Genomic DNA, 24,588 nt, shown 5'->3' on the forward strand with positions numbered 1-24,588 from the left:
CTAATCGCCCTATAATCACCATCTAATCACCCTCTAATCACCAACTAATCATTCTCTAATCGCTCTATAATTACTCCTACAGTGGGACCTGGTGTGCGGGCGTGAGAGTCTAAGGTCCCTAATCCAGAGCATCTTCATGGTGGGATACTTCTTCGGGGCGCCGCTAGGGGGCTACTGCTCGGACAGGTGAGAGAGAGAGAGAGAGAGAGAGAGAATAATTTATGATTATATAACAGATAGCATTAGGTTGATATTTTGTCAACTTGTCTCCAATTTTCCCTTCCTCAAAAAAAAAAAAAAAAAAAAAAAAAAAGGAAAAAAAATCGTCCATCCATACACCACTTTGTTCTCCGCGGCCCCCCGTCGGAAGAGTAGGAACCCGCGGCTAGGTGACTCATGAGATATTTCAGGCGAGAATGGCTAGTCGAAAAATTAAATGCAACTTCAAATAAACGCACCGAGATTAGTCATAAGTGTGTTTTATAGAAGGTGAAATCAGGCTTGTGAGAAATAGCCAATTGCCAGATAAGGGAAAGCGATGCCAAGACTTAACCAAGATGGAGTATAGAGGAAAATTGATATGGGGTGGTCAGAACAGAAGTGGCATTTATTTATTGATTTATTTGTGTTTATTTCTCTATTTAAGTATCTCTTCATTTATTTATTCAATTATTTATATTTTTTTCCAGTTTAATGAAGGTACCAGAGCAGGGTTTTATTCAACGCTTTTATGCAATTAGAGGGGGATGAACCAAAACTATATCTGTACATTCCACTAAGAAAACTCTCCGTAGCTGAATAAAATCATCTAGATTGCCGTACTGAATGGGTTAAAACTTAAAATTTTGTTCTTACATGTGTCATACTTCAGCTCTGGAACGTTTAAATATTTTCTTAACGAGTTTAAGCCTTAATGTATTTTCTTAGAAACAATATTGAACCTCTTTATACTTTCTTAAGAAGAGTGTGGGAGCTTTTATATTTTTTCTTAAGAACATTAATGGATCTCATATTTTCTTAAGAACAGTAATGAAACCTTTATATACTTCAGAATATTACTGGACATTTTTATACTTTCTTACGAACAAGTTAGTATTTTTATACATTTTTCTTCAGAACAATATCGTTGTTTGTATAGACAGTATTTCCAAAGAAAGATATTAGGACCTTTATAGAGTTTTTAAGAATAGTACTGGGCAACCCATTCTAATCTGATGCATCTGTCCTTAAACACAGCCAAGTTAATGTAATATATAGATAGATAGATAGATAGACAGATAAATAGATAGATGGATAGATATAGATATATATATATATATATATATATATATATATATATATATATATATATATATATATATATATATATTTATATTAGTATATTTAGGCAGAATGTTTTCTTTTATACAAAAATCATTAAAGACCAAGGCGTGGCCATTGTTCACTATTTTCTGTTGATCTTTTCGAGTTGGACACTAGATGATTCAGGTTGTAGATAATATGTCCAAGATCCATGTCGTAACTATATTTTATTAATTATATAGTTACGACATGGATCTTGGACATATTATCTACAACCTGAATCATAGTGTAAAACAATGTGTAAGAAAACTCGAAAAGATCAACAGAAAAATAGTGAACAATGGCCACGCCTTGGTCTTTAATGATTTTTGTAAAAATATATATATATATATATATATATATATATATATATATATATATATATATAAGAAAAATGTGATACCTAAAAAAAGTGACGAGAAAAATTTGTTGATCGCGGCTCCTATTCTAAGGATCCCATACGAAGTGATGGGGATGGAGGAAAAATTAACCCTTTGTTGATCCTGGTGTATTTTCTGACTAATTCCTGCTAATTTAAGAAAATGAACTCACATTAAAATAGACGCTTTGTGGTACAGGGGTTCGTGAAGGCTACACTTAACTCCTCCGATTCCAAAAGTCTCCTCTAAGCTGAATAAAATCGTCTGGAGATGGCAAGAATATAATACAATATACTTTATCGAACTGACGGAGTTAATAATATGAAGGGAGAAAGTTATTAAAAGCGAGAGATCGGTAATACAAGAAGAGAGAGAAATAAGAATGAGAATAGGCATAAAATGGGAAAAAAAATATTAACAGAGCGGGAATCAGTAAAAACAGATCAAGGAAATAGGTAAAGAGAAGAGAGAAATTTATATCACTGGGAAGAGGAAATAAATCAAATGAAAAGAGGAAATTAATGAAAATGGGGAAGTCGTTAAAACGAAGAGTGAAGAGTAGCAACATGATGAGAGGAAATTAAGGGACTGACGTACAAATTAGTGAAATGATGAAGAAATCAGTGAAATTATTACATAAACCCAAAGAAAAGAGGAGGAAAACAAGACAATGAGGAAGGTCAAGCAGGATGACTGGGGAAATGAGAAAATTAGTAAGGAGGGGACTGACGAAACTGAGAATAGCTAATAACAGAAATGACAAGTTAGTTAAATGACGAAAATACGAATGAGTGGAGGGAATACTGTTAAATTTTACAGAAATGAAGACAGTGAGCAAATTAAGTAATGAGATGAGAAGTGCGTGAACTATAAGCATTAATAAATTGAAACTGGAAGGTACTCAATATCAGTCCATTAAGGAAAAAAAGCACAACAAATCCGTATAGCTCACAAGGAAACTCCAGCAGCAACAGGAAATAAATTCAAGTGTCGAAACTTTAGCCGTAGACCATTTTCTATAATGATTTTACTCAGAACCTCCTCCTCCTCCTCCTCCTCTTCTTCTTCTTCTTCTCCTCCTCCTCCTCCTCCTCCTTTTCTCCTCCTCCTCCATTGAGAAAAGCCGCGCATTACCCACTTTAATCTGATTTACCTATGAAGTGGGAAAAACACGTATAGTACGGAAAGACACTGAATACCGAGAAGAGCCTGAGTTTATCAACAACAACAATAAATCAAAAACCAAACTACACAAACAAGATACCGAAAAATTCCGAAAATGCGCCTAACAACAACAACAACAACAAATTAAAAGCAAATTACATTAACAAGAAACCCCCCAAAATTTCGGAAACGAGTTGAGTCGGCTGAACCGCCATCATGAACTGGACCGAAAATTTCCAGGAGCAATTATGAATGTGAGGAGGAAACTAAATCTCGAAATTTAATTATACAAATTTTCCAGCCGGTCCGCTTGATTGTGTTGACCTGCGCTCGCGTGGAGGAGGGGGAGGGGAAGGAGGGAAGAAGGAACAAGGAGGAGGGAGGGAAGGAGCAAGAAGTAGGGAGGGAAGGAGAGAAAGGAAAAAAGGGAAGGAGGAAGGAGAGAGACAGGAAGGAGAAAAGGGAAGAGGTATAGAGAAAGGAAGGACAGAGGGTAAAGGGCCTTGGTAAAGAGGAGATATGGCAAGGATGAAACTAATGAGGCAGGGGGGAAGGAGGGAAGAAAGGAGGGAGGAAGGAAGAAGAGAAGGATGAAAGGAAGTATGACGGATGGGGAGAAGCGACAAGGAGAGAAGAAGAATGACAGCAAAGAACGAGAATGAGAGGCGGGGGAGGGAGGGAAGAAAGGGAAGAGAAAGAGGGAAGAAGAACAAAGACAGGAGGAAGCAAGGAGGGAAGAAGTATGGAACGAAAGAAAGGAAAGAAAAGAAGACAAAGAGATGGCATGGAGGAAACAAGGATGGAGAAGGAAAGAAAGAAGGAAGGAGCGGAAAGAAAGGGCAAGGAAAGAAAACGGAAGGAGAGGAGGACGGAGAGAAGGGAAGGAAGGAGGAAGGATTGACAGAAAAAGGGAGGAGAGGGGAGGGAAGGGGGGAAAAAGGCGGAAGGAGGGAAGGAGGGAAAAGGGATGGAGAGATGGAGCAAGGAAGGAAAGAGGAAGGCTAGGGAACTGAAGGAGGGAAGCAGAAGAGAAAGAAGGAAAGGAAGGAGAGGAAGTATAAAACAGAGAGGAAAAGGGGAAGGAAAAAAAGGGAGAAAGAAAGTTAGAAAAAAGAAAAAGAAAGGTGAGAAAAGGAAGGATAGGGATGAAGGGCCGAAAAAAAAAAAAGAAGAAATATCTAAGGTTATCGCAAAAGGCGAGAAAAAAAAAAAAAGAGGAGCAAAGGAAAGAAAGGGAATAAATGAAGACAAACAATTATATAAAGAAAAGGTAGGGAAACTGAGAGGAATAGGGAATGAGGAAAGAAAAAAAAAACAGAAGAGAAGGGAGCGAGGGGAGAGAAAGGATGAAAAAAAAAAAAATGATGGCAAAGATTAACTGATAGGAAGAAAGAGAGCAAGAGACGAAGTAGTAGTAGGAGGGGAAGGTTAAAAATGAACAGGGAAAAAACATAAGGGGAAATAAGCCAAAACAACGACAGGAATAAGTAATGCTGGAGGAAAGTTAAGTGAGCAAGGAAAAGAGGAGGACGGTACGAACAGGAGTAAAGTGTAGGAAGGAAAAGAATGAGAAATGAAGAGGACAGAGTGGAGGGAGAGGAAAAAAGGGAAGAGAAAATACAGTGAAGATAATGACAGCGGAGGGCCAGAGGAGAGGAGCAGGAATGGGAGGAGGAGGAGGAGGAGGAGGCAAGTCTTAAGAAGGCAAGCAAGACGTAAGAGAGGAGTTGGAGGAGGCGAGGAAGGGGAGGAGAAAAATGCCTGAACTTAGGACGGGGAGAAAATAGACTGGCAGGAGTGATATTGGGTCTCTAAGCAGCTTGGTGAATGGCGGTGATATAGTGTGGGACAGAGGGTGGTGATAGAGGGCAAGGTGGTGTTAAACATGTGGGTAGGTGATAGAGTGATAAGCAGAATAAACCAAGTACAAACACCAGAAACACAGTAATATATTCGACAACAGCGAGTAGTGACAGAATGAGGTGTTAGGTGTGGGTAGGAATATAGACAAGAATAAATCACGTTTAAAGAGCGGAATATGTTAAGCAAAGAGGGTGGCGTACATATTGCAATGACTGTGTAGGAAGGTAACATAATAATAAGAAGAGGATAAACAGGAACGGCGACAGAGGATGGCGATAGAGCGAACTAAGGTGTTTATTATAATGATATGGGGAAGCTTAGGCAAAAATAGCATGAAGACAGCGATATACTAAGCAAAAGATGATGGTGAAAGAGAGACGGGAGGTATGTGTATGATGGTGTGGCAGGTAGTATACTGACAAGAACAGGCTAGATAGTGAGTGACAGGGAATACTGAGACAAAAATAGCCCGGTGACAGGAAAATACAAGTAAGTGACAGCGGAGATAAATAGCTGAGGCGAAGAACGGTGGCAGTTTAATAACAGTGAAAGTAGAGTAAATGAAATAAAGTGGAAGGAAGACATGATGACTAAGAAAAAGTTTTGCTGACAGACAAAACAGTGAGTGCGGGAGGGTCAGTCATTCAAACCCAATCACTTCAAGTCCAGTTAGATTTTTTTTTTAATGTAAGGAAGAAGGAACCAAAAGCCAGAAGCCCGCAAGACTCTTCCCTCCAAGAAAAAGCAAAAACAAGATAACAGAGAGCCAAATCCAATGTCCTTTCATTTCGAGATGCCTGAACACACTGCATTTGAAAGACTGGAGGTCACAGGCAGTACCGTAATAAATACAGACAGAAGTAGACAGTGGTCATTTTTAAGTTCAACCAGATTCTCCACATGCATTCAGGTCAGCTCCGACTTACTCAAACCATTTAGCTCATTTGAGTTATTTCAGACCCAATCAGATCAGTTTTGTCAACTTCTGTGGATTTAGGTCCTGTAAGGATTTTTCACGTCCCTTGAGGTCCGTCAGATCAATTTCAGGTCACAGGATTGAAGGCATGTCACAAATCACCTCTCTCAGTGAAATAACTTTTGGACCAGGAAGAAATGAAGAAAAAGGTAAACAAAACAAGTAGGTCTAGCTAATCCAATATGGCTGCCACAGCACTCCAATTACAAATGAGGCGAGGTTCATGTATGGGTAATGAAGCCTTGAAGCCATGTGCACAGTCGGAGTCAGGATGGTTTATTGGTTACTGAAAACCTAAAACCGACAGGGAGAGTAATCAATGGGTAAGGTGGGCGAAAAGGAGTGTGTGGGAGGGATTGGGATGGTGGTAGGTGGTAACTAAAAATAGAACTAGCATATCCCACAAAGACGGAGAGTTCTTTGACGGACGGTGTTAGCAGTGGGATATACGGAGATTTGTTTTTATACAAAAAAGAAAGATCCATCAGTTGGACGCCTGCAAAAAACTGTTCTTTTCAGGAAACGCTAAACAAAAGAAAGCCAAATTAAGCTCCATTCAGTGTAACAGGGCAGAGTGGGCGAAAAGGCATGGCCAGGAGGGGTTGGGATGGTGATGGGTGGTGAGGCCAGGGTAGGAGTACTGCAACCAGTGAGGAATAATTATACCAGCGTATGGAAAAGCTGTTGTTTACTGATAATATATAACAAAACAGGCTGAGTGAAGAGGCTCCAAGTCGGGCCGAAATTGTTATATCTTGTGAATAACCAACCCTTCCATACATGGAAACAAGTCTTCCATTTGAGGAACTGTGAAATTCTAACACACCCACTGAAAAATCACCTAAAAACAATAGTAACTAGAGACCCCCCTCCCAAAGGGGAGAATCACACCAGCCGCCAGTCAATACATATCTAGCGCGGCTCGGAATATGACCTTCACCTTGACCTACTTTCACCAATTTCGAACTAGTAGGAGATATTTTCATCCTTATTACACACCTGTAAAAATTTGTTATGATATCTGGAGCGGTTGCGAAGTTATCGAACTAAGACACACAGACACACAGACAGACAAACAGACAAACTGAAAACAATACCAGCTTCGCTATAGCAGATGATAAAAAGAATGAAAGCACGCACCGCTCCCATATACCTGGCGTCTCACAACACACGTTAAAAAATGCCGTAGTGAATGGGTTATCGCCTTTCTACTCCACGATGGTTTTTATCCGGCTCACGGGAGGCCTCTCGTTGTCAGTGAGAATCTCCAATAACCTATGCCGCACTACGGCGTCTTTTTTAATCTTCTAATTTATTCTTTCACCTGCCAGTGTATTATATTCAGCTAATGGGAAACCTTTGCTAATGAAGGAAATGCTGAAACATGCCTACAACCAAAACCAGTAGTGTGGACAAGAAAGGTGGGGAAAACTTAGGACAAAAATAGGGCTGGGACAGCCTGCTAGAGGAAAACAATACAATTCCCAGCTAATACTCCGAAAATTAGGCCATTCTATGCAAATCGAGGTAGTTACCGCACGCCCCCGCCCCTTCCACTCTCTCGCTTCTTTATGCCTCCTTTTTTACTTCTTACTTTCTCCACCCTACTCCTCCACCTCTCTCTCTCTCTCTCTCTCTCTCTCTCTCTCTCTCTCTCTCTCATACTACTCTGATACTATATATATATATATATACAGGGTGTAACGCGACGTATGACAAAAACTTACACCAATGATCTATCATGTAATTCTGAGTATATTTTGTTCTATTAACATATGCTCTCTGCGGCCCCAGTTCAGTACCCAGCATTCGGCTGTTTTGTGTAAAAGCTTCGTCTCTTGCATGCGCCATTGGGTGAGCGCTTCGCAGGGCGACGGGAGACGAGTATTATTAGCTTATACTGTACTATACATAAAAATTCCATATCCTATCAGTACACACGAGTTTTAAGAAGAAACTTTACGTAGTCTATTGATTCTTTAACATCAAGTCATGCATTCATGCAATTCTTTTGCACATACCGACTGTAATTAAGGATTAAATTCAAATTTTATGGCTTGCAAGGGAGGAGGGAGGGAGGGAGGGAGGACAGGCTGGTGTGTTGTTGCCAGTTATGTAATATTTGGTTTGTAGGATGTTGCTACCAGCATTATCATAACATCCACAGCTCATTCAGTGAAAGAACATTACCATACTGAGTGACTAGCCTCACTTTAAGTCAGGAGTAATATTATTACTCATAACAATTTTTCTGCTGCAAGTAAACGTGGCACCATTTTTTTCATATGTTGTCGTGGGAACAGTGATACAGGATTGCCAATGTAACGAGTATGTTGCTAGACCTATTTTCTTGCTTCTACTTGCGGCACTAACATCTGTCAACATGATATCCAACTATATTCTGGATATTTTTGCCATTTTTAGGTGATATTCTAGAGATTTTATCGTATTTTCTAGCGATGTTTTGCAGTGTTTATTATCTAGCGACATTCTAGCAAGTTTTCAGGACTAAACTAGCGAGACTGATGATAAGGACTTGGCAACCCTGCGTCCAGTGTCATTTGAACGGGAACATCTGCGGGGGAGGCACATACTTTAAATACTGTTCTCCGCGTTCTGTTGTTCACCGGGTTCAGCTTCACATGTTCATGAAACAGCATGCCACGTACGTACAGCAGTGAAGAATATGCAGATATCGTGTATTTTTTTACGGATTCTGCGATGATGTGCTGCAGAGAGGAACAGGTGGAGATACCCAGTGGCGCCACGTTTACTTGCAGCAGAAAAATTGATTAATAAAATTCTTCCTGACTTAAAGTGAGGCTAATCTCCCTTTAGAATAATTTTTTTTTTTCACTAAATGAGCTGTGGGTGTTATGATAATGCTGGTAGCAACATCCTACAAACCAAATATTACATAACTGGCAACAACACACCAGCCTGTCCTCCCTCCCTCCCTCCCTCCTCCCTTGCAAGCCATCAAATTTGAATTTAATCCTTAATTACAGTCGATATGTGCAAAAGAATTGCATGAATGCATGACTTGATGTTAAAGAATCAATAGACTACGTAAAGTTTCTTCTTAAAACTCGTGTGTACTGATAGGATATGGGATTTTTATGTATAGTACAATATAAGCTAATAATACTCGTCTCCCGTCGCCCTGCGAAGCTCTCACCCAATGGCGCATGCAAGAGACGAAGCTTTTACACAAAACAGCCGAATGCTGGGTACTGAACTGGGGCCGCAGAGAGCATATGTTTATAGAACAAAATATACTCAGAATTACATGATAGATCATTGGTGTAAGTTTTTGTCATACGTCGCGTTACACCCTGTATATATATATATATATATATATATATATATATATATATATATATATATATATATATATATATATATATATATATATATATATATATATATATTGTGTGTGTGTGTGTGTGTGTGTGTAATCATAGTGCAAAATGATGATAACACTTTGTCTTTACAGAATGTGCTCGATGTATCATCCTCGTCCCTTCATTTTCTCCCACTCCTTTTTACAGTTCCATCCACCTTGGCCTCTCTCTCTCACAATGAAAAGACAAGAATGAGAATAATTTTTATAGTCTGATATCCATTCATCCATGAAATACTCAGCAAAGTTAATTTATGTGTAAGGATATTTTACCCAAGGCGCTACGGGCATCTAACTGTACACCTATATGACTGCAACAGCTTTACTGCCCTGTATAGTGGAAAGACTAAACGAGATTTTAGCGCCTGTATCTTGGAACGCTTTCAATGTCCTCGTAGAACAAACCGCCCTTATGCTAAACCACCGTCTTACTCCATTCGGTACCATTCCCACGACACTGACCACCCAATGTTAGTATCCTCCCACAGTGTCACAGCCAGTAGTTCCTCAGACATGCTGCTGTTACTGAATAAATTCCTCCACATTCTTACTGCCACACGCATGGTAGGGGAAATAATGAAGTCACAATTGACCTCTTGTGCTTTTAAAATGGGGAATATATGGTATTTATTGGGTCGTAATTTTATCTGTTATTCATCCTCTTAATCCACTCACTCTTCAGTCTGACTCTTCATATCAATGTTTTCATCATAGTATTTGCTTGCCTCATAAGTATCCTCACTTTAAGTTTGTCAAACTGCATGGAATCATTTTATGGGTCCTCTCCACTTAAACTAAAAATAGTATGGTATAATTCTTTGACTGCTACGATTTCTCTCCGCTGAATAAAATCATTTGGGATTAAAACAAATTCTCGTGCGTATCCAGAGCACAGAAAGGGTAACTCAAAACAGTACGTGAAGCCCTTGACCAATAGGATATCTCTCAAATGAACAAAATCGTACCGTGATAGAACAGATAACATACCCAAGTGGATCAGTCACGACAAAAGCACTAAACAAACGAGACTAAATGTGTAGGAAAGCTTCACATTTCTGGTAACCATTTGTAATATCCCTGATGAGAGTACAGCATGTTAGTTTATCCACCTCGTTAAAGAATGAATGCAGCCTGATCACATTAAGGGCCTACAATTGCTCCACAAATGGCCGTCATAAAAAGGGGACCTGCCTATACGTTCGTCCTCTAAGTTTTAACCCCTTCCTTCCAATAAAGTATATAATGTAATCGTGCTACCCTCAGGCTGTTTTAATTCACCAAAAGATACATAAATTGCAGGAGTTTGATATAGCCTTCATTAACCCCTTCTCTACAAAAAATATACCTTAAGCTGAATAAACTAGTGAGTAAAGAGTAACAACTATTAAAAAAAAAAAAAAAAAAAACACGTTTAAGTATTTAGGTACAGGCACATTCTCATCGATTATGGAAGCTCCCTAACACCTCTTCCTAAGCGAATTAATTTTAGTTATTACACCTTACTGTTCTCTTCTGTGTTGTATAAATCCTTCTAACATCGCCATATCTTGCATAAATAACACACAAAATGATATTAAGAAAAGACTGAATATTGATGAGATGCAGCCTGGGTTTATGCAAGGCAAAGTGACCACTGATGCCATATTCACTGTCCGACAGCTTCAGGAAAAATATCTGGGAAAGAAGAGGGAGAATAAAAATGGTGATATATTTGATAAAGTACACACGACTCACACAAAACTACCAGCACTATGTAATACCTGCATTACTAAAATTGTGCATGCACCTAACGTTTTACGAAATTTTCATAATGTAACCAGCAATATTCAAAAGTAAATCGCCAAAGAAGAGGTGACGGAGGCCTCCTTGATCGACGAGAATACGGAATATAGCCATCATTAATCCCTTCATTAAAAGAAATATCCCCTAAGCTGAAATTGTCCGTAAATTGCAAAAATAAGCATAAAACACATCACCGGACTGAAAGGGTTAATAACAGATCGGTAGTATCTCTCTCTCTCTCTCTCTCTCTCTCTTCTTATCAATAAAACCCGTCTCCCCCAAGTCCGCTTCTTCTTTCCACTCCTACTCTCTCTTTCACTCCTCCCTCCCTCCCATTCCTACTCTCGTTTACACCTTCCCTCCCACTCCTACTCTCGTTCACTCCTCCTTCCTTCCTACTCTCTCATTCACTCCTCCCCTACCCTCCTACTTTTATACACTTATCCGCTCCTCCCTTCTCACTCCTACTCTCTCTTTTACGCCTTTCCTCCTACCCCTACTCTCTCGCTCACTTCTTCGCTTCTCCTCCAACCCACATATTTCCAGTCGCCTCTTACATTTTCCTCTTCCTCGTTTATTGTCCACTTTCTCATGTCTCTTCCATTTCCCTCTCAATCTCCTTTCCTTCTCTACCACACTCATTTCTTTATTTGCCTTACCTCCGCCTATCGTCTCTCTTTCTTCGTGTTGTCTCGCTGTCTACCTCCAGTCTCTCTACCTATCAATCCATCTGTAAATACATAAATCTTTATATATGCATCTGTCCATCTACATTTATTAGTCTATTTATTTCGTGCTGGTGGAAAATTACACTTCAAGTGGTGGCACCGACATGACCGTGCTGTTCTGCTACCCGGTTATACAAACGTCCCTCAACTCCCTCCCCATCCCCAGAATGGAGGATGGTGAGTTGCAGAAGGAGGGCAGTGTCACCTTGCAGTCCGCTGGGTTCGCATTCAGATAAGCCTGAGACTACTACGGTATTATTCATCTATTGTCATTCTCTTTCTCGGCTTCTTAGTGCCTTCTCCTGCCAAATCTATTAATCAATATGTATTCTTCTATCTACAGAAATCTGTTTATCCACCTCGTCTCTATTTCTTCCCCTTTTCTGCTTTTTATTGTCTTTCTCCTGCCTAATCTCTTAAATTTTCCATAACTATTTATCTACATATTTATTTATTTAACTCGATTCTCTTTCACCTCTTTCTCAGCCTCTCAGTGCCCTTCTTTTCCATCTTCATATCTACTAATCTTACGTACCTATCTGTCTGTCTATACCTATCTATTCTTCCCCCTCATCCCTCCTTCTCCCCTTTCTCTTTCACTCAGTGCCTTTCTTCTGTCTTCCCTTTTGTCTCTCCTTCCGTCTCCACGCATCTCCCCTCAAGTAAAGCGTGACAGGCAAGCTCCATATTTTTGCTGGCCCATCCTCCTCACTGCTTTCCTCTCCTAATGCAAGTTCCTCTCATATCCTCTCACTTCTGCCACCACAGGCTGTCTTCATTTATTTCCTTCCTTTCTACACTTTTCTGTTTCACTGATGTTCACTTTCATTACAGTTATACAGTTAGTTTATTTTTCTTTTCTAATTACACTCTCACCTTTATCTATCTGTCTATCTACAGTCAGACGCCTTAATCCCGTATGGGGTGGCTACAGTCAAATCGCCTCGACGTCACCCTGTCCTCTATTACTGACTGTCCTCCCTCTACACACACTCCCCCTCTCTCTTATAAATACGAGTATCCACTCCAAACCTTCACACTTTGTTTTACTGTGTTTATTTTCACTCTTTACGAACCAATATTTTTCTTTCATTAACGTTCACTTTTCTCTTCCCAATTTTATACCATCTTCCTCTCACTATCATTCTGTCTGCGACTGACTATCCTTCATTATTTTCCCTTCAGTCTTTTCACCTGCGCCCTCTGCACTTCTCCTAATTTACATTCTCTCTCTCTCTCTCTCTCTCTCTCTCTCTCTCTCTCTCTCTCTCTCTCTCTCTCTCATATATATAGATAGATAGATAGATAGATATGCTTGTCATTTCTATTTGCTAAGAGCATCATAGTTACTCCCAGGCACACCTAGTGGTTTAATGGTCCTAGACGTCAATCAGGATGATGGTGACGTGAGCGCATACAGTAGATTGGGCTCCTTAAGAAAATGCTGGAGTTTTTCAGCCACCTTATGGCACCCGGGACGTAAGCAGGTCACCTAACCTTAACCTTCTGGCTTCGGAATAAAAACCTGTAATGAATAAATAAATACCGTAAATAAATATTCGTTATAAACTGTCATTATATAAAAATCTTCTTGATTAACGTTTTAGTCGGGAATTATCGTAGTGCGTTCCGGCAACTAACAAGAGACAACATCATTCAACAGAGGGCAACCCACCAAAGGCAAAGGATTAATTATTCCGGACTAGATACCCTTGACTGGTCCCTACGCTTGCACGGGTAATATGTGATTGGATACTACTACTACGGCTACTACTACTGCTACTACTACTATTACTACTACTTATTCTTATTCTTATGCTTATTCTTATAATTATTTTCCTCCTCCTCCTTTTCCTCTTCCTCCTCCTCTTCCTCCTCCCCCTCCTCCTCCTCATCATCATCATCATCATCTATCTCTCAGCAACATCACCTCATTTTCACTCAGTCTAACTCTCAGAACCTCTCATCTCCATCATATTTTTCTTTACCAATCCAGTTTTTTTTTCATGGACTCGATGGCCCGCTTCCTGAGGCCCAACAGTCCTCCTATCTGCCACTCAACTTTCCATGTCACCACTTCGGGCTGATACCCACCGTCCATAATGAATACTTGCTGGGGCTTTCTCATTTCGGATTGGTGTGATGGTATCAGTGGGAGTTTTTATGGCATATCGAAGGGTCTTGGGAGAATGAAGAAAAATCAATGTTATGTTTAAAAGTAATTCAAATAATGAGACTGTTCCTCACCCCCTTCAGATCACTTCTCTTACCTCTGCTTACACACACTCTCTCCTGCTCACACCCTAGCACCCACCCTTCCCTCTCACTTTCATTCACTTTCATAACTACCACCTTCTCACTTTCATTCATTGTCATGTCTAATTTCTCTTCCCTTTCATTCCTGCTCATGTGCGTCAATTCCATATTTTCATTAATTCGTGTCGTGTCTATCATCTGCTCTGATTCATTCATTCATGTCTCACCTCCCTACTTTTATTCACTCCTATCTCCTATCTCCCTCCTTTCATTTATTCATATCTCCTATCTCCCTACTTTCATTCATTCATGTCTACCACCTCACTATCATTCACTCATGTCTACCACCTCCCTACTTTTATTCATTCATATCTCCTATCTCCCTACTTTCATTCATTCATGTCAACCATCTCACTTTCATTCATTCATGTCAACCACCTCACTTTCATTCGCTCATGTCTACCACCTCCCTACTTTCATTTACTCATGCCTTCCATCTCTCTCCTTTCATTCATTCATATCTCCTATCTCCCTATTTTCATTCAACTCCTATCTCCCTACCTTCATTCATTCATGTCTACCACCTCACTTTCATTCATTCATGTCTACCACCTCCCTACTTTCATTCACTCCTATCTCCTATCTCCCTACGTCCATTCACCCATGTCTGCCACCTCCCTGCTTTCATTCACTCATCCCTCCCATCTCCCTTCTTTCATTCCCTCTCACATCTACCGCATCCTCTGTTTCAGTCACTGTTGTCTATAACTCTCCTTCACTTTCATTTTCATTCACGTCTATCACTTCCTCATTTTCATTCTTTCTTATGTCTATCTTTCTCTTTCTTTCATTTTCTCACTTTCATTCGCTCATCCCCTTCGAGTTTTATTTATTCAATTCCATTTCAATCCATGCCTACCACCTTCCTCGCCTCCACTCATTCACTTTCATTCTCTCATGCTTACCTCCTCCCTCGCTTTTATTCATTTACTTTCATTCACTCTCATGCCTGTCTCAACCTCGCTTCCATACATTCATTTTTATTCTCTCCCATTCTTACCACCTCCTCACATCCATTCATTCCTTTCTTTCTTTCTTTTTCTTTTTCTTTCTTTTTTCTTTTTCGTCTGCCACCTCCTCACTTTCATTTATTGACTGTCGCCGTTCCACCACTCTCGCTAATCTCTGTCGGCACTTCACTTTTCCCCTCTCATTTCAGTATCAAGCTAAGTTCAATCATTTTCTGTTGCCTTAATCCCACTCTCGATCCCTCCCACGCTCTCTCTCTCTCTCTCTCTCTCTCTCTCATAAACTTTTATTACGTTCTTTTCATATCCATACTTTACTGTCTTTCTCCTCTTCACACTCTTCACACCCAAAAATTCTCGAGTCCTTTTTTTTTTTAACTCTCTCTCTCTCTCTCTCTCTCTCTCTCTCTCTCTCTCTCTCTCTCTCTCTCTCTCGCAAAACTTAGCTTTTTCTAACTCTCCTCATCTTCTCACTCAGAACTTTCCTCTACACATCCTCCTATTCTCTCATTTTTCTAGACACTCTCTTCTCTCTTCCTTTTTTTCCTCCTTGCTCTCCATACCTCCTCTCACCTCTCCCTCCTTGCACTTCACATCCTATCTCAATCTCTTCTTTCACTACATACCCTCTTTCCCACCTCTTCTCTCTCTACACACTCTCTTTCTTCACTTCTCCCTTCCTTTACGCAACCTCATCCTAACCCTTCCTTCCTTTACGTATCTTAGTCTCTTTCCACAACCATGATCTTGCTCATATCTCTGCACATCCTCCTTTCAAATTCTTCTTTCTCTATAAACCCTCTTTTCAGACTTTTCCTTCTCCCTCTCCTCTTCCCCATCTCTCCTACTGCATATCTGCCTCTACATTTTTCTCATTACCAACCCTTTATTCTTTTTTTTACAAGTGTCTGTCTTCCCTTTGCCTACGGACACTTTTATGCCTTTACTTCATGTATGCACACCCATCTCCATATCACTCACACACACACACACACACACACACACACGCACACACACACACACACACACACACACACACACACGTCCTTGTCTCCCATTAAAAAAAAAAAAAAATCCATCTCATACTTGCATCATTCCTTCCTTGACGTTTTCCTTGTAACTAATACCTTCCTCCCTTTCCCTTCAGCTCTTCAACATTCACATAAATATCCTCACCTTTTCTTCAGCCAAAATCATCATCATCATCATCATCAACGTCGTCATTATCACCATCATCAAGCTGCGCCTTCAGTGTTCTTACATCCGTATACTCCCTCCCATTTTCCATTTACTCTATTATCGCTTCCTTCATCTCATACTCGCCTCTCCCTCTCCGTCTCTCTGTTTTCGTCGTATGATAATGAAGGACGCTGTAAATCACCGCAAATGCAGCTGAACGCCCGAGATTGATGTGTGTCAATGCTTTACGAGTACAAGGCCCATTAACAGAACGAGTGCGGAAGACGGAGAGACACTTGTACCTCAATAGAGCTCTTAACTTTTTACTCTCTCTCTCTCTCTCTCTCTCTCTCTCTCTCTCTCTCTCTCTCTCTCTCACACACACACACACACACACACACACACATTCTTTTTGCCTGTGTTCTTGTGTCATTCTCTGTCTCTTACTTTCATTTTATCCCTTGCATTCCCATTGTAACTAGAGAAAGAAATCTGATTCTAAACACCTCGCGAATCGTTCCTTTAGCTGTCTCGCTAATATATAAACTTTCTGTCTTTTTTCTTCTGTATATTTGTATATTCTCACCTCCATACTTTCATAACTAACATCACTTCCTTTCATATTCTATCATGAGACGGAAAGGCGCTCGATCCTTAGCATGTCTCTCGCATCCTTTAGCCTCCATTTCATTTACTCTCACGTTCTTTCTCCATTTTAGTCATTAAGTCTCTACACTCTATTTCTCTTTTCTTCTTTTGTTCTTCCAAGCACTTTCCTAATTGATGCTATTCCTTTTTTTTCACCAGTTCTCTTCAACTTGGCACAATTGTTCATTAGGATAATACTTTTTATTTGGGATTCTGAGGGTCAAACGTCAAACCATACAAGCACAAAAAAGATGGAATCCGACGAGATTGCATGATCATTAATTATCGGGACAATTTGCACAGTAGTATATCCGTGTTCTGTAGATCTGTGGAGACCATCTTACATTCTCCTGGGAATGCTGGCACTCTTTAATACGTTCTTTCTGTTCCTGTTCCTTTAATCATCTTCACTTTCTTACTGTTAAACCATCAGTTCCTTTTTCTCGTTCAAGCTGGAGAGAGAAAGACAGTTGTTCTTTAATATCCCTCTCGATTTATAAGGTCTCCACACCACAGTGTGAATATGCACTGTATTATTCTGTTTCTTTCTTCTGCTTTTCTTGTCTTTTTTCTTTCTTCCAAACATTTCTTGACCTTGATGCCATTCTTTCATATCTTCACCAATTCACTTCAAACTTTTCAATACTGTTCCTTGGACAAAGACCTCCAAATATATATATATATATATATATATATATATATATATATATATATATTTATATATATATATATATATATATATATATATATACATATATATATATATCATCTATCTATCTATCTATCTATCTATCTATCATCTATCTATCTATCTATCTATCTATATATATATATATATATATATATATATATATATCTGATTTGGGCCTTTCAAGGGGTCTGATGAAGTTAAAGGTCAAACCATACAAATACACATATATTAGTACCTATCTTCTTGTATGTTCAGTAATCATCATGGCAATCAGGAATCGGAGTACTGTAGATGTGTAGAGACCATCCTGCATTTCCTTGGGAATGTTGGCAATCTATAATCGTCTCTTGCTCTTTCACGGTCTTTCTGAATTTTTCATACTCTCTCTTTCTTGCTTTCCAATCATCACTAATCCTGTTGTCATTTTTCCTGGTTCCTTGCCAAGTTTTGACTGGAAATGGAAGGATCTGCTAAGTGATTCTGCTGGTGTGGTTCATTTTGCTATCACCTCCCTCGCTCTCATCCACTCTCCCAAGGCTTCTTCCTCCCTCCCACACGCTGTCTTGCCAGCCTTCATTCCCTCACATTCTCTCACGTATCTTCTCCCTCTACACAACCTCTCACTCACTCCAATTCCTTAGGTAAAGTCTGAGGCCCCTGATAAGTTGTCGGCTGCAGTGAGTGTCTCTCTCTCTCTCTCTCTCTCTCTCTCTCTCTCTCTCTCTCTCTCTCTCTCTCACACACACACACCTTTTACCCTCCAAGTTCCCCCCTCGTTCCAGCTCTCACTCATACTCATTCCTTCATCGTACTTCCACACTTTTTTTTTTTCTCTCCATCACTCTCTCCCGTTAGCTCACATTCTCATTTTCTCTTCATCACTCACTCGCATTCCTCACATTCTCACATTTCTCTCCATCACTTTCCCGCATTCTCTCACATTTCTCTCCAATGCTCTCTCGCATTCTCACACTTCTCTCCATCGCTCTCTCGCATTCTCTCATTTCCCTCCATCGCTCTCTCACATTCACACATCTGTCCATCGCTCTCTCTCCTTCTCCCAATTTTCATCGCTCAATCGGTAGAGAGGTGGCCTGCAGTCCTACCGGAGCCAGGTTCAAATCCCGACTGGGGCAGGGAACAGTTTGAGGATTTGAATTTCATAAAAAATCAGACTTTACCGATCTACCAGAAGACCCGCCGACATGTCGTAAAAATACCCCCGCTAATACCAATACACCAGTCCTGTATGAGACAGCCCTAGCATGCATTCAATATGGACGGTGGGTGTTAGCGCCGAAGTGGTGACATGTAGAGGTGTATGTTTGTAGGAGGACTACTGGGCCTTGAGTGCAGGCTGTGAAGCCTATGCCCAGAGTCGGACACATAAAAAAAAAATCACTCTCTCACTTTTCTCTCCACCACACTTCCACATCCTCTCGCTTCTCCTCTCACTCCTACACAACCTCTTACCCAATTCCACTCCCGAGGTTGTCTGAGGCATATGATGAGCTGGTGGTTGTGGTGCTGGAGCAAGTGCAACGGGAACTTTATCTCACTCACTTCCAACTTCTCACTAACTCACTCTTTTTCTCTCACTCACTCTAAGCCTTCGTTCCCTCCACGTCTCACGCTTGCATAATCTCTCACTCACTCTTTTCACCTCCTTGCCCTAAGCCGTCACTCCCTCCAGTTCTCACTCTTAAACAATCCGTCACTCACTCCGTCTCTCCCACTGCTGTTCCCGTATACCCTTTCACTCCCACGTACTCTCTCACTCCCTCCACTTGCCATTTCCACATGCTCTCTCACTCCCTCCACTTACCACTCCCACATGCTCTCTCACTCCCTTCATTTGCCACTCCCACATACTCCCTCACTCCCTCCAGGAATCACTCCCCTCCACACACCCCTTTCCTCTCCCACATCCCTTCCAGTCATCACCTCCACACACATGCACACACACGCACAGACCCGCACCTCTCCCTCACTTCCAAATACTTATTCCCTCTCTCTTACCACCAGCACTTATCTTTCCCACCATGACAATCTCTCTCTCTCTCTCTCTCTCTCTCTCTCTCTCTCTCTCTCTCTCTCTCTCTCTCTCTCTCTCCGCCACACATACACACCCCCTCTCCTGACAGTCGTATATCCTCCCTCACGCTCTCTCCCCACGCCCAGGTTTGGTCGTAAGCGCCTGATGAGCGGGTCCCTGTGGTGCTTCATCGTGGTGTCGGTGGCTGGCTCCTTCTCGCCCTCCTACCCACTCTTCCTCCTCTGCAGACTGGCCATGGCACTAACAGGCACCATCGTCTACCAGGCGTCATACATCCTGGGTGAGTACGCTTTGATTCTGCTGGTGTCAAAGGCTCAGGGTCAATTTAGTGCCTCTGGTGTTGCTGTTTGTTGATATTGCTTGCTGTTAGGGTTCACAGGGCAGCAGTGATTCATTTTGGCACGTGTATATATGTCATGAAGGAGGCCCGATTATGTTCTCGTTACGCACTGCAGCTGAGTGGCACCCGAAGGCAGGAGAAAGCAATATATTCACTCATACTGTTTCTCATCTATCTTATCTCTGTTTAATTATCTATCTATTTATCTATCCATTGGTTTATTACAATTTAAGATGCAATGCTTTTCTCTGAGACCCAATGAGAACATAAAACACTAAGTTAATGTCATTTAATATTGCAACTGTCAATATTATGCATATTGGCAGTTGTTAGCCTCGATGCTCATTTCTTGCTTTCTGAAGGGTCTTTCCTGTGTTTCTTCTTTCCTTGCTTCTTTCTTTACAATACTCTTACGAGGTGAAGGGCAGGTGTTACGTGCACTGGACTGAATGTCTTAATGAGATTCAGTTTTTTCGAAGATGTAATAAAAGCGAGGGGATGGACCTCTCACCTGCATTCAAAGACCAGAACCGCGTTAGCCTAGCCTCGGCCCCCTACAACCCGCAGCAGGTACTTGGGACTAGCCGTTTCCGTTCTAAAACTTCTCTCCAGTTTTCCATTACCACTTACGTTTTATCTTTTCCTCCTTCCCTGTCCTTTTCTTCCATCATTTTACATAATTATGCTCTCCTTTTTTTTTTTCTTCCTCTCCGTCAATAGTGTTTGTCTGGTCTCTTCTGCGAAAATGTAAACTTATTATCTTGTCTTTTCTTCCTCCATCAGACTATTTCATTCGTCTCGCGCGCGCGCGCGTGCGTGCGTGCGTGCGTTTGTGTGTGTGTGTGTGTGTGTGTGTGTGTGTGTGTGTGTGTGTGTGTGTGTGTGTGTGTGTGTGTGTGTGTGTGTGTGTGTGTGTGTGTGTGTGTGTGTGTGTGTGTGTGTGTACACTCCTGTGCTTTCCTTAACTCCGTCTGTGTTAGAGAGAGAGAGAGAGAGAGAGAGTGTGTCACAATAAGTTTTTCTCGTGTTCTTTAATACTACGTTTTTTAAAACTTCTTCGTCACTTAGCCGTTCGTCATTTTCACCTTGATCGGTCGCTTCCCATTCATTACCCCCTTCAGTAAGATGGTGTAGTTCATGTCTTACCCTTCCAACCTCCAGACGATTTCATTCCACTAAAAGATCTCTCGTGGTGAAGGAGATAACCCTTTCAACGCTGTGAACACACTTTAAGTATTTTATTCATTCCTCAGCTGTGAGAAACAGTAGTAAGCTACTCAAGGGGTTTAATAATTATCTCAGACCTGTCACCGTTAAGGACACATCCAGGGATTCAGTTTAATACCAGACGCTTTCTATTCAACGCAGAGATATCCTAGCAATCGGAAAGTTAACAATCATCTCGGCTGACTCTTTTTCAGCTTTGGACACGCTTCAAGTAGTTTATTCAAATCACCATCCGTCGGTCTATTGCAAATGAGAGAAATTCTAGCATTCAAAGGGTTACAATGCTGACTGTCAATGTCACTGAGCTCAAATGTTCCACGTGGCATTCAGTTTTCAACAAGATCGGGCCGGTTTTTGGATCTGCATATGTACCTAACCACATTACCTCCTCCAGTCTCCCCCACCTGAACTAATCTGATATCACTAATCAAATCTGCCTGTACACAGTCCATGCCCTTTATTCCTAGGTTTCCTCTGTCTCACCTCTCCACCTCCTCTCTCTCTCTCTCTCTCTCTCTCTCTCTCTCTCTCTCTCTCTCTCTCTCTCTCTCTCTCTTTCTCTCTCTCAGCCTGGTTCATCCTTCCTACCCACTTCAGTTTCCCCCTCACTTCCCTAACCAAACTTCTTTCTTTACTTTCCACAACTCCAACACTCTTCTCTTCCCTCTACCCAAGTCTTTATTACACATTATCCTGGCCACTAAATCTCATATATTTTCCTCTCTTACTTCTTTCGTTTTATTACTGGTTCCCCTTCATTTCCATTACCATTTTTTCCCTTTTCCAACTCATACACTCCTCTGTTCTTTCTACCCATGCCATTATTATACATTATTCCTTTAAATAAACTGTCATCTATTTTCCCATTTCTCTCCTTTTATTACAGTTTCCCCTTCATTTCCCTTGCCAAACTTTTTTTACTTTCCTTTTTCCAAGTCGAACGTTTTTCTGTTCCCTCTATCCAAGTCTTCAATACCCATTATTCCTGTTCACTAACACTCACCTATTTTTTTTTTTCTTTATCGTCTTTTTTTTTAGTTTCCCTTTGACTTCCCTTACTAAACTTTATTTTTCTTGTTTTTCTCAACTCATGCATACTTCTGTTCATTCTCCCCAGTCGTCATTACGCATTATTTTCCTCCACTTCTTCTACACTCTTTTTTATTTGTCTCCCCATTTTACAGTTTCCTCCCCACTACCTGTCTCAAACTTTTTTTCTTCCTCTTTCCATCCCATGCACTCTCCCTCTCCCTCTCGTCTCACCAAATCATCTTTACACATTTTTTTTCTGCTCTCTACTATTTTTTTATCTATCTCTTTTACTCAGTTTCCCTTACCTCCCTTACCAAACCTCTTTCTTTCATTAATCAAACTCACACAATTTTCCGCAGTCTCCCCCTCCCTTCCGCTCCTCCTCTCGTGTCATCATTATATAGCATTCTAATCCTATTTTTTTTTTTTTACACTCAGTCACTGATTCTTCTCTCTCGTCTTTCTTTTATCTGTCTTTATTAACACAGCTTCCTCTCACCCCCGTTACTGAACGTCATTATTCCCTTACCCAAAGTTTCATAGATTTCCGCGCTCTCCCCTCCCTCTTATACCCAAACCATCATTATGTATTATTCCTACTGACTAATTCATTAATTAGCCTGCTAATTCACTGGCTAATTCACCTGCCTTACCAACCCATCGCTGTCCTTAACCAACTCAGTCTCTTCTCTCTTCTTTCCCCCTAATCTGATATTGTACTGTACATTCTTCCAACTTTTTAAAATCTTATTTCCGATGCCAGTCACCAGTTCTCTTTTTTTCTTTCTTTTATTTTTCTCTTTTTACACTGATTCTCCTCACACTCATTTTCTCCTCTTCCCACTTTAAAAAAATCTTTTTTTCTCGCCTCCCCCTCATCAAGCATAACCAATTATTCCTTCTCGTACTCATTTTTTGCCCACATTAACAACTTCTCTTCTTTTTATTTCATTTACATCTACTACTCAATTTCCATCTCACATTCGTTACCAAACCTCGTACTTTTATTCAACCCACCAAGTTTTCCTTTTCCTATCCTCTTGCCTAACCACAGTAAGACAATAGCCTTCTCTGTTTACACAATTTTAGCTAGCAATATTCTTACTCCACTTTCTATAATTCACATCTTTTCAGTTTTCATCACATGGCTCTTTCTAGATCTTTTTTTTATACATTTTTCTGTTCCAAATTCTCTCTCTCTCTCTCTCTCTCTCTCTCTTTTTTTTTTTTTTTTTTTTTTAATGTGTCCGACTCTGGGCATAGGCTTCACAGCCCGGTATCAAGGTCCAGTAGTCTTCTTACGTCCATACACCTCCACATGTCACCGCTTCGGCGCTAACACCCACCGTCTATTACTGAATACATGCTAGGGCTGTCTCATACAAGACTGTTGCATTGGTATTAGCGGGGGTATTTTTACGACATGTCGGCGGGTCATCTAGTAGATCAGTAAAGTCTGCTTTAATGAAATTCAGATCCTTAAACTGGTCTCTGCCCCAGCGGGAATTTGAACATGTGTCCAATAGGATTGCAGGCCAACTCTCTACTGATTCGGCCACCGTCTACCCCAGTTAACATTACCCAGTTATCATTAACTACACAATTTTCATTCGCTAATCCTCCTGTCCTATTTCTTTTATTTATCTACTCTTTTTTTATCTGAAGCCCCGCGGTGGCTGAGCGGCTAGCATTGTTGACTGTGAAGCTGCCGACCCGACAGCGCAGGGTTCGAACCCTGGTACGGGCAGCTGAGTCCACTTGACTCAGGTGTCCATCCACCCATTGTGGGTTGGTAGGTAAAATGAGTACCTAGGGTAACACCTAGGGGAGGTAACTGTTGCGACCTAGATGATGCAGTGGCGTTGTATCCCAGGTTGTTGGGTGAAAACCCAGTACAGGTTCAAAGGCCTATGTTACGGAGATGAGAACCGCGGCTAAGCGCCTCATGGCGTATGCTCCCACCTCTTTTTTTATTTATCTATCATTTTTAGGGCTCCCACTCACTTCCCTACCCATGCAGACTTTCTTTTCCCTTTTCGTAGCTCAGACGCTTTTCTCTTGCACCCCCCCCCCCACCTCCTCTTTCCCAGTCGTACAGTATACAATTATATTTCCTTGTTTTATGCCCTTTTTCTTCAAAATGATAAAAAACACTCTTCCCTCCTTTCTTCTACCTCTCCTCTCCACTTTCTCACTGATATTATTTTTGCTTTTACCAGTCATCTCTGTGTCCCTCTTTGCCTCACTGTTTCAAACTTCTTTTAACAAAATCTGACCAAGCTCTCTCTCTCTCTCTCTCTCACCTAATCAAGTTACCGCCCCTTGCTCTGGACGCCTACCAATTTATTAACACCTTGGCCTCTACCCCTCTGGCGCAGCTGACGTCACATCTCCAACTTTCGGGTACCTGTTCGTTGCTGGTGTCTCTACGCTGAAACTCAATTCTAGTCTCATCTTTTTCAGAACAACAAGATTCTGACAAGTAAGAATGACA

The 24,588-nt window shown here is 40.9% G+C and overlaps 1 protein-coding gene across 2 annotated transcripts in view; it reads left to right on the top strand.

The window, feature by feature from the left end:
• Positions 1-24,588, top strand: part of LOC145393426 (organic cation transporter protein-like) — a 157,099-nt gene that overhangs the window by 88,727 nt on the left and 43,784 nt on the right. For both annotated transcript variants that reach the window (XM_080267523.1, XM_080267522.1), the window contains exons 5-6: positions 83-186; positions 19,621-19,775. In XM_080267523.1, coding sequence (XP_080123649.1) covers positions 83-186; positions 19,621-19,775 — 259 coding nt within the window. The remainder of the gene's footprint in view (positions 1-82; positions 187-19,620; positions 19,776-24,588) is intronic.

The sequence above is a fragment of the Coenobita brevimanus genome, chromosome 24 (genome assembly GCF_032717465.1).
Source record: "Coenobita brevimanus isolate Jiangsu-jjx chromosome 24, ASM3271746v2, whole genome shotgun sequence".
NCBI classification, from domain to species: Eukaryota; Metazoa; Arthropoda; class Malacostraca; order Decapoda; family Coenobitidae; genus Coenobita; species Coenobita brevimanus.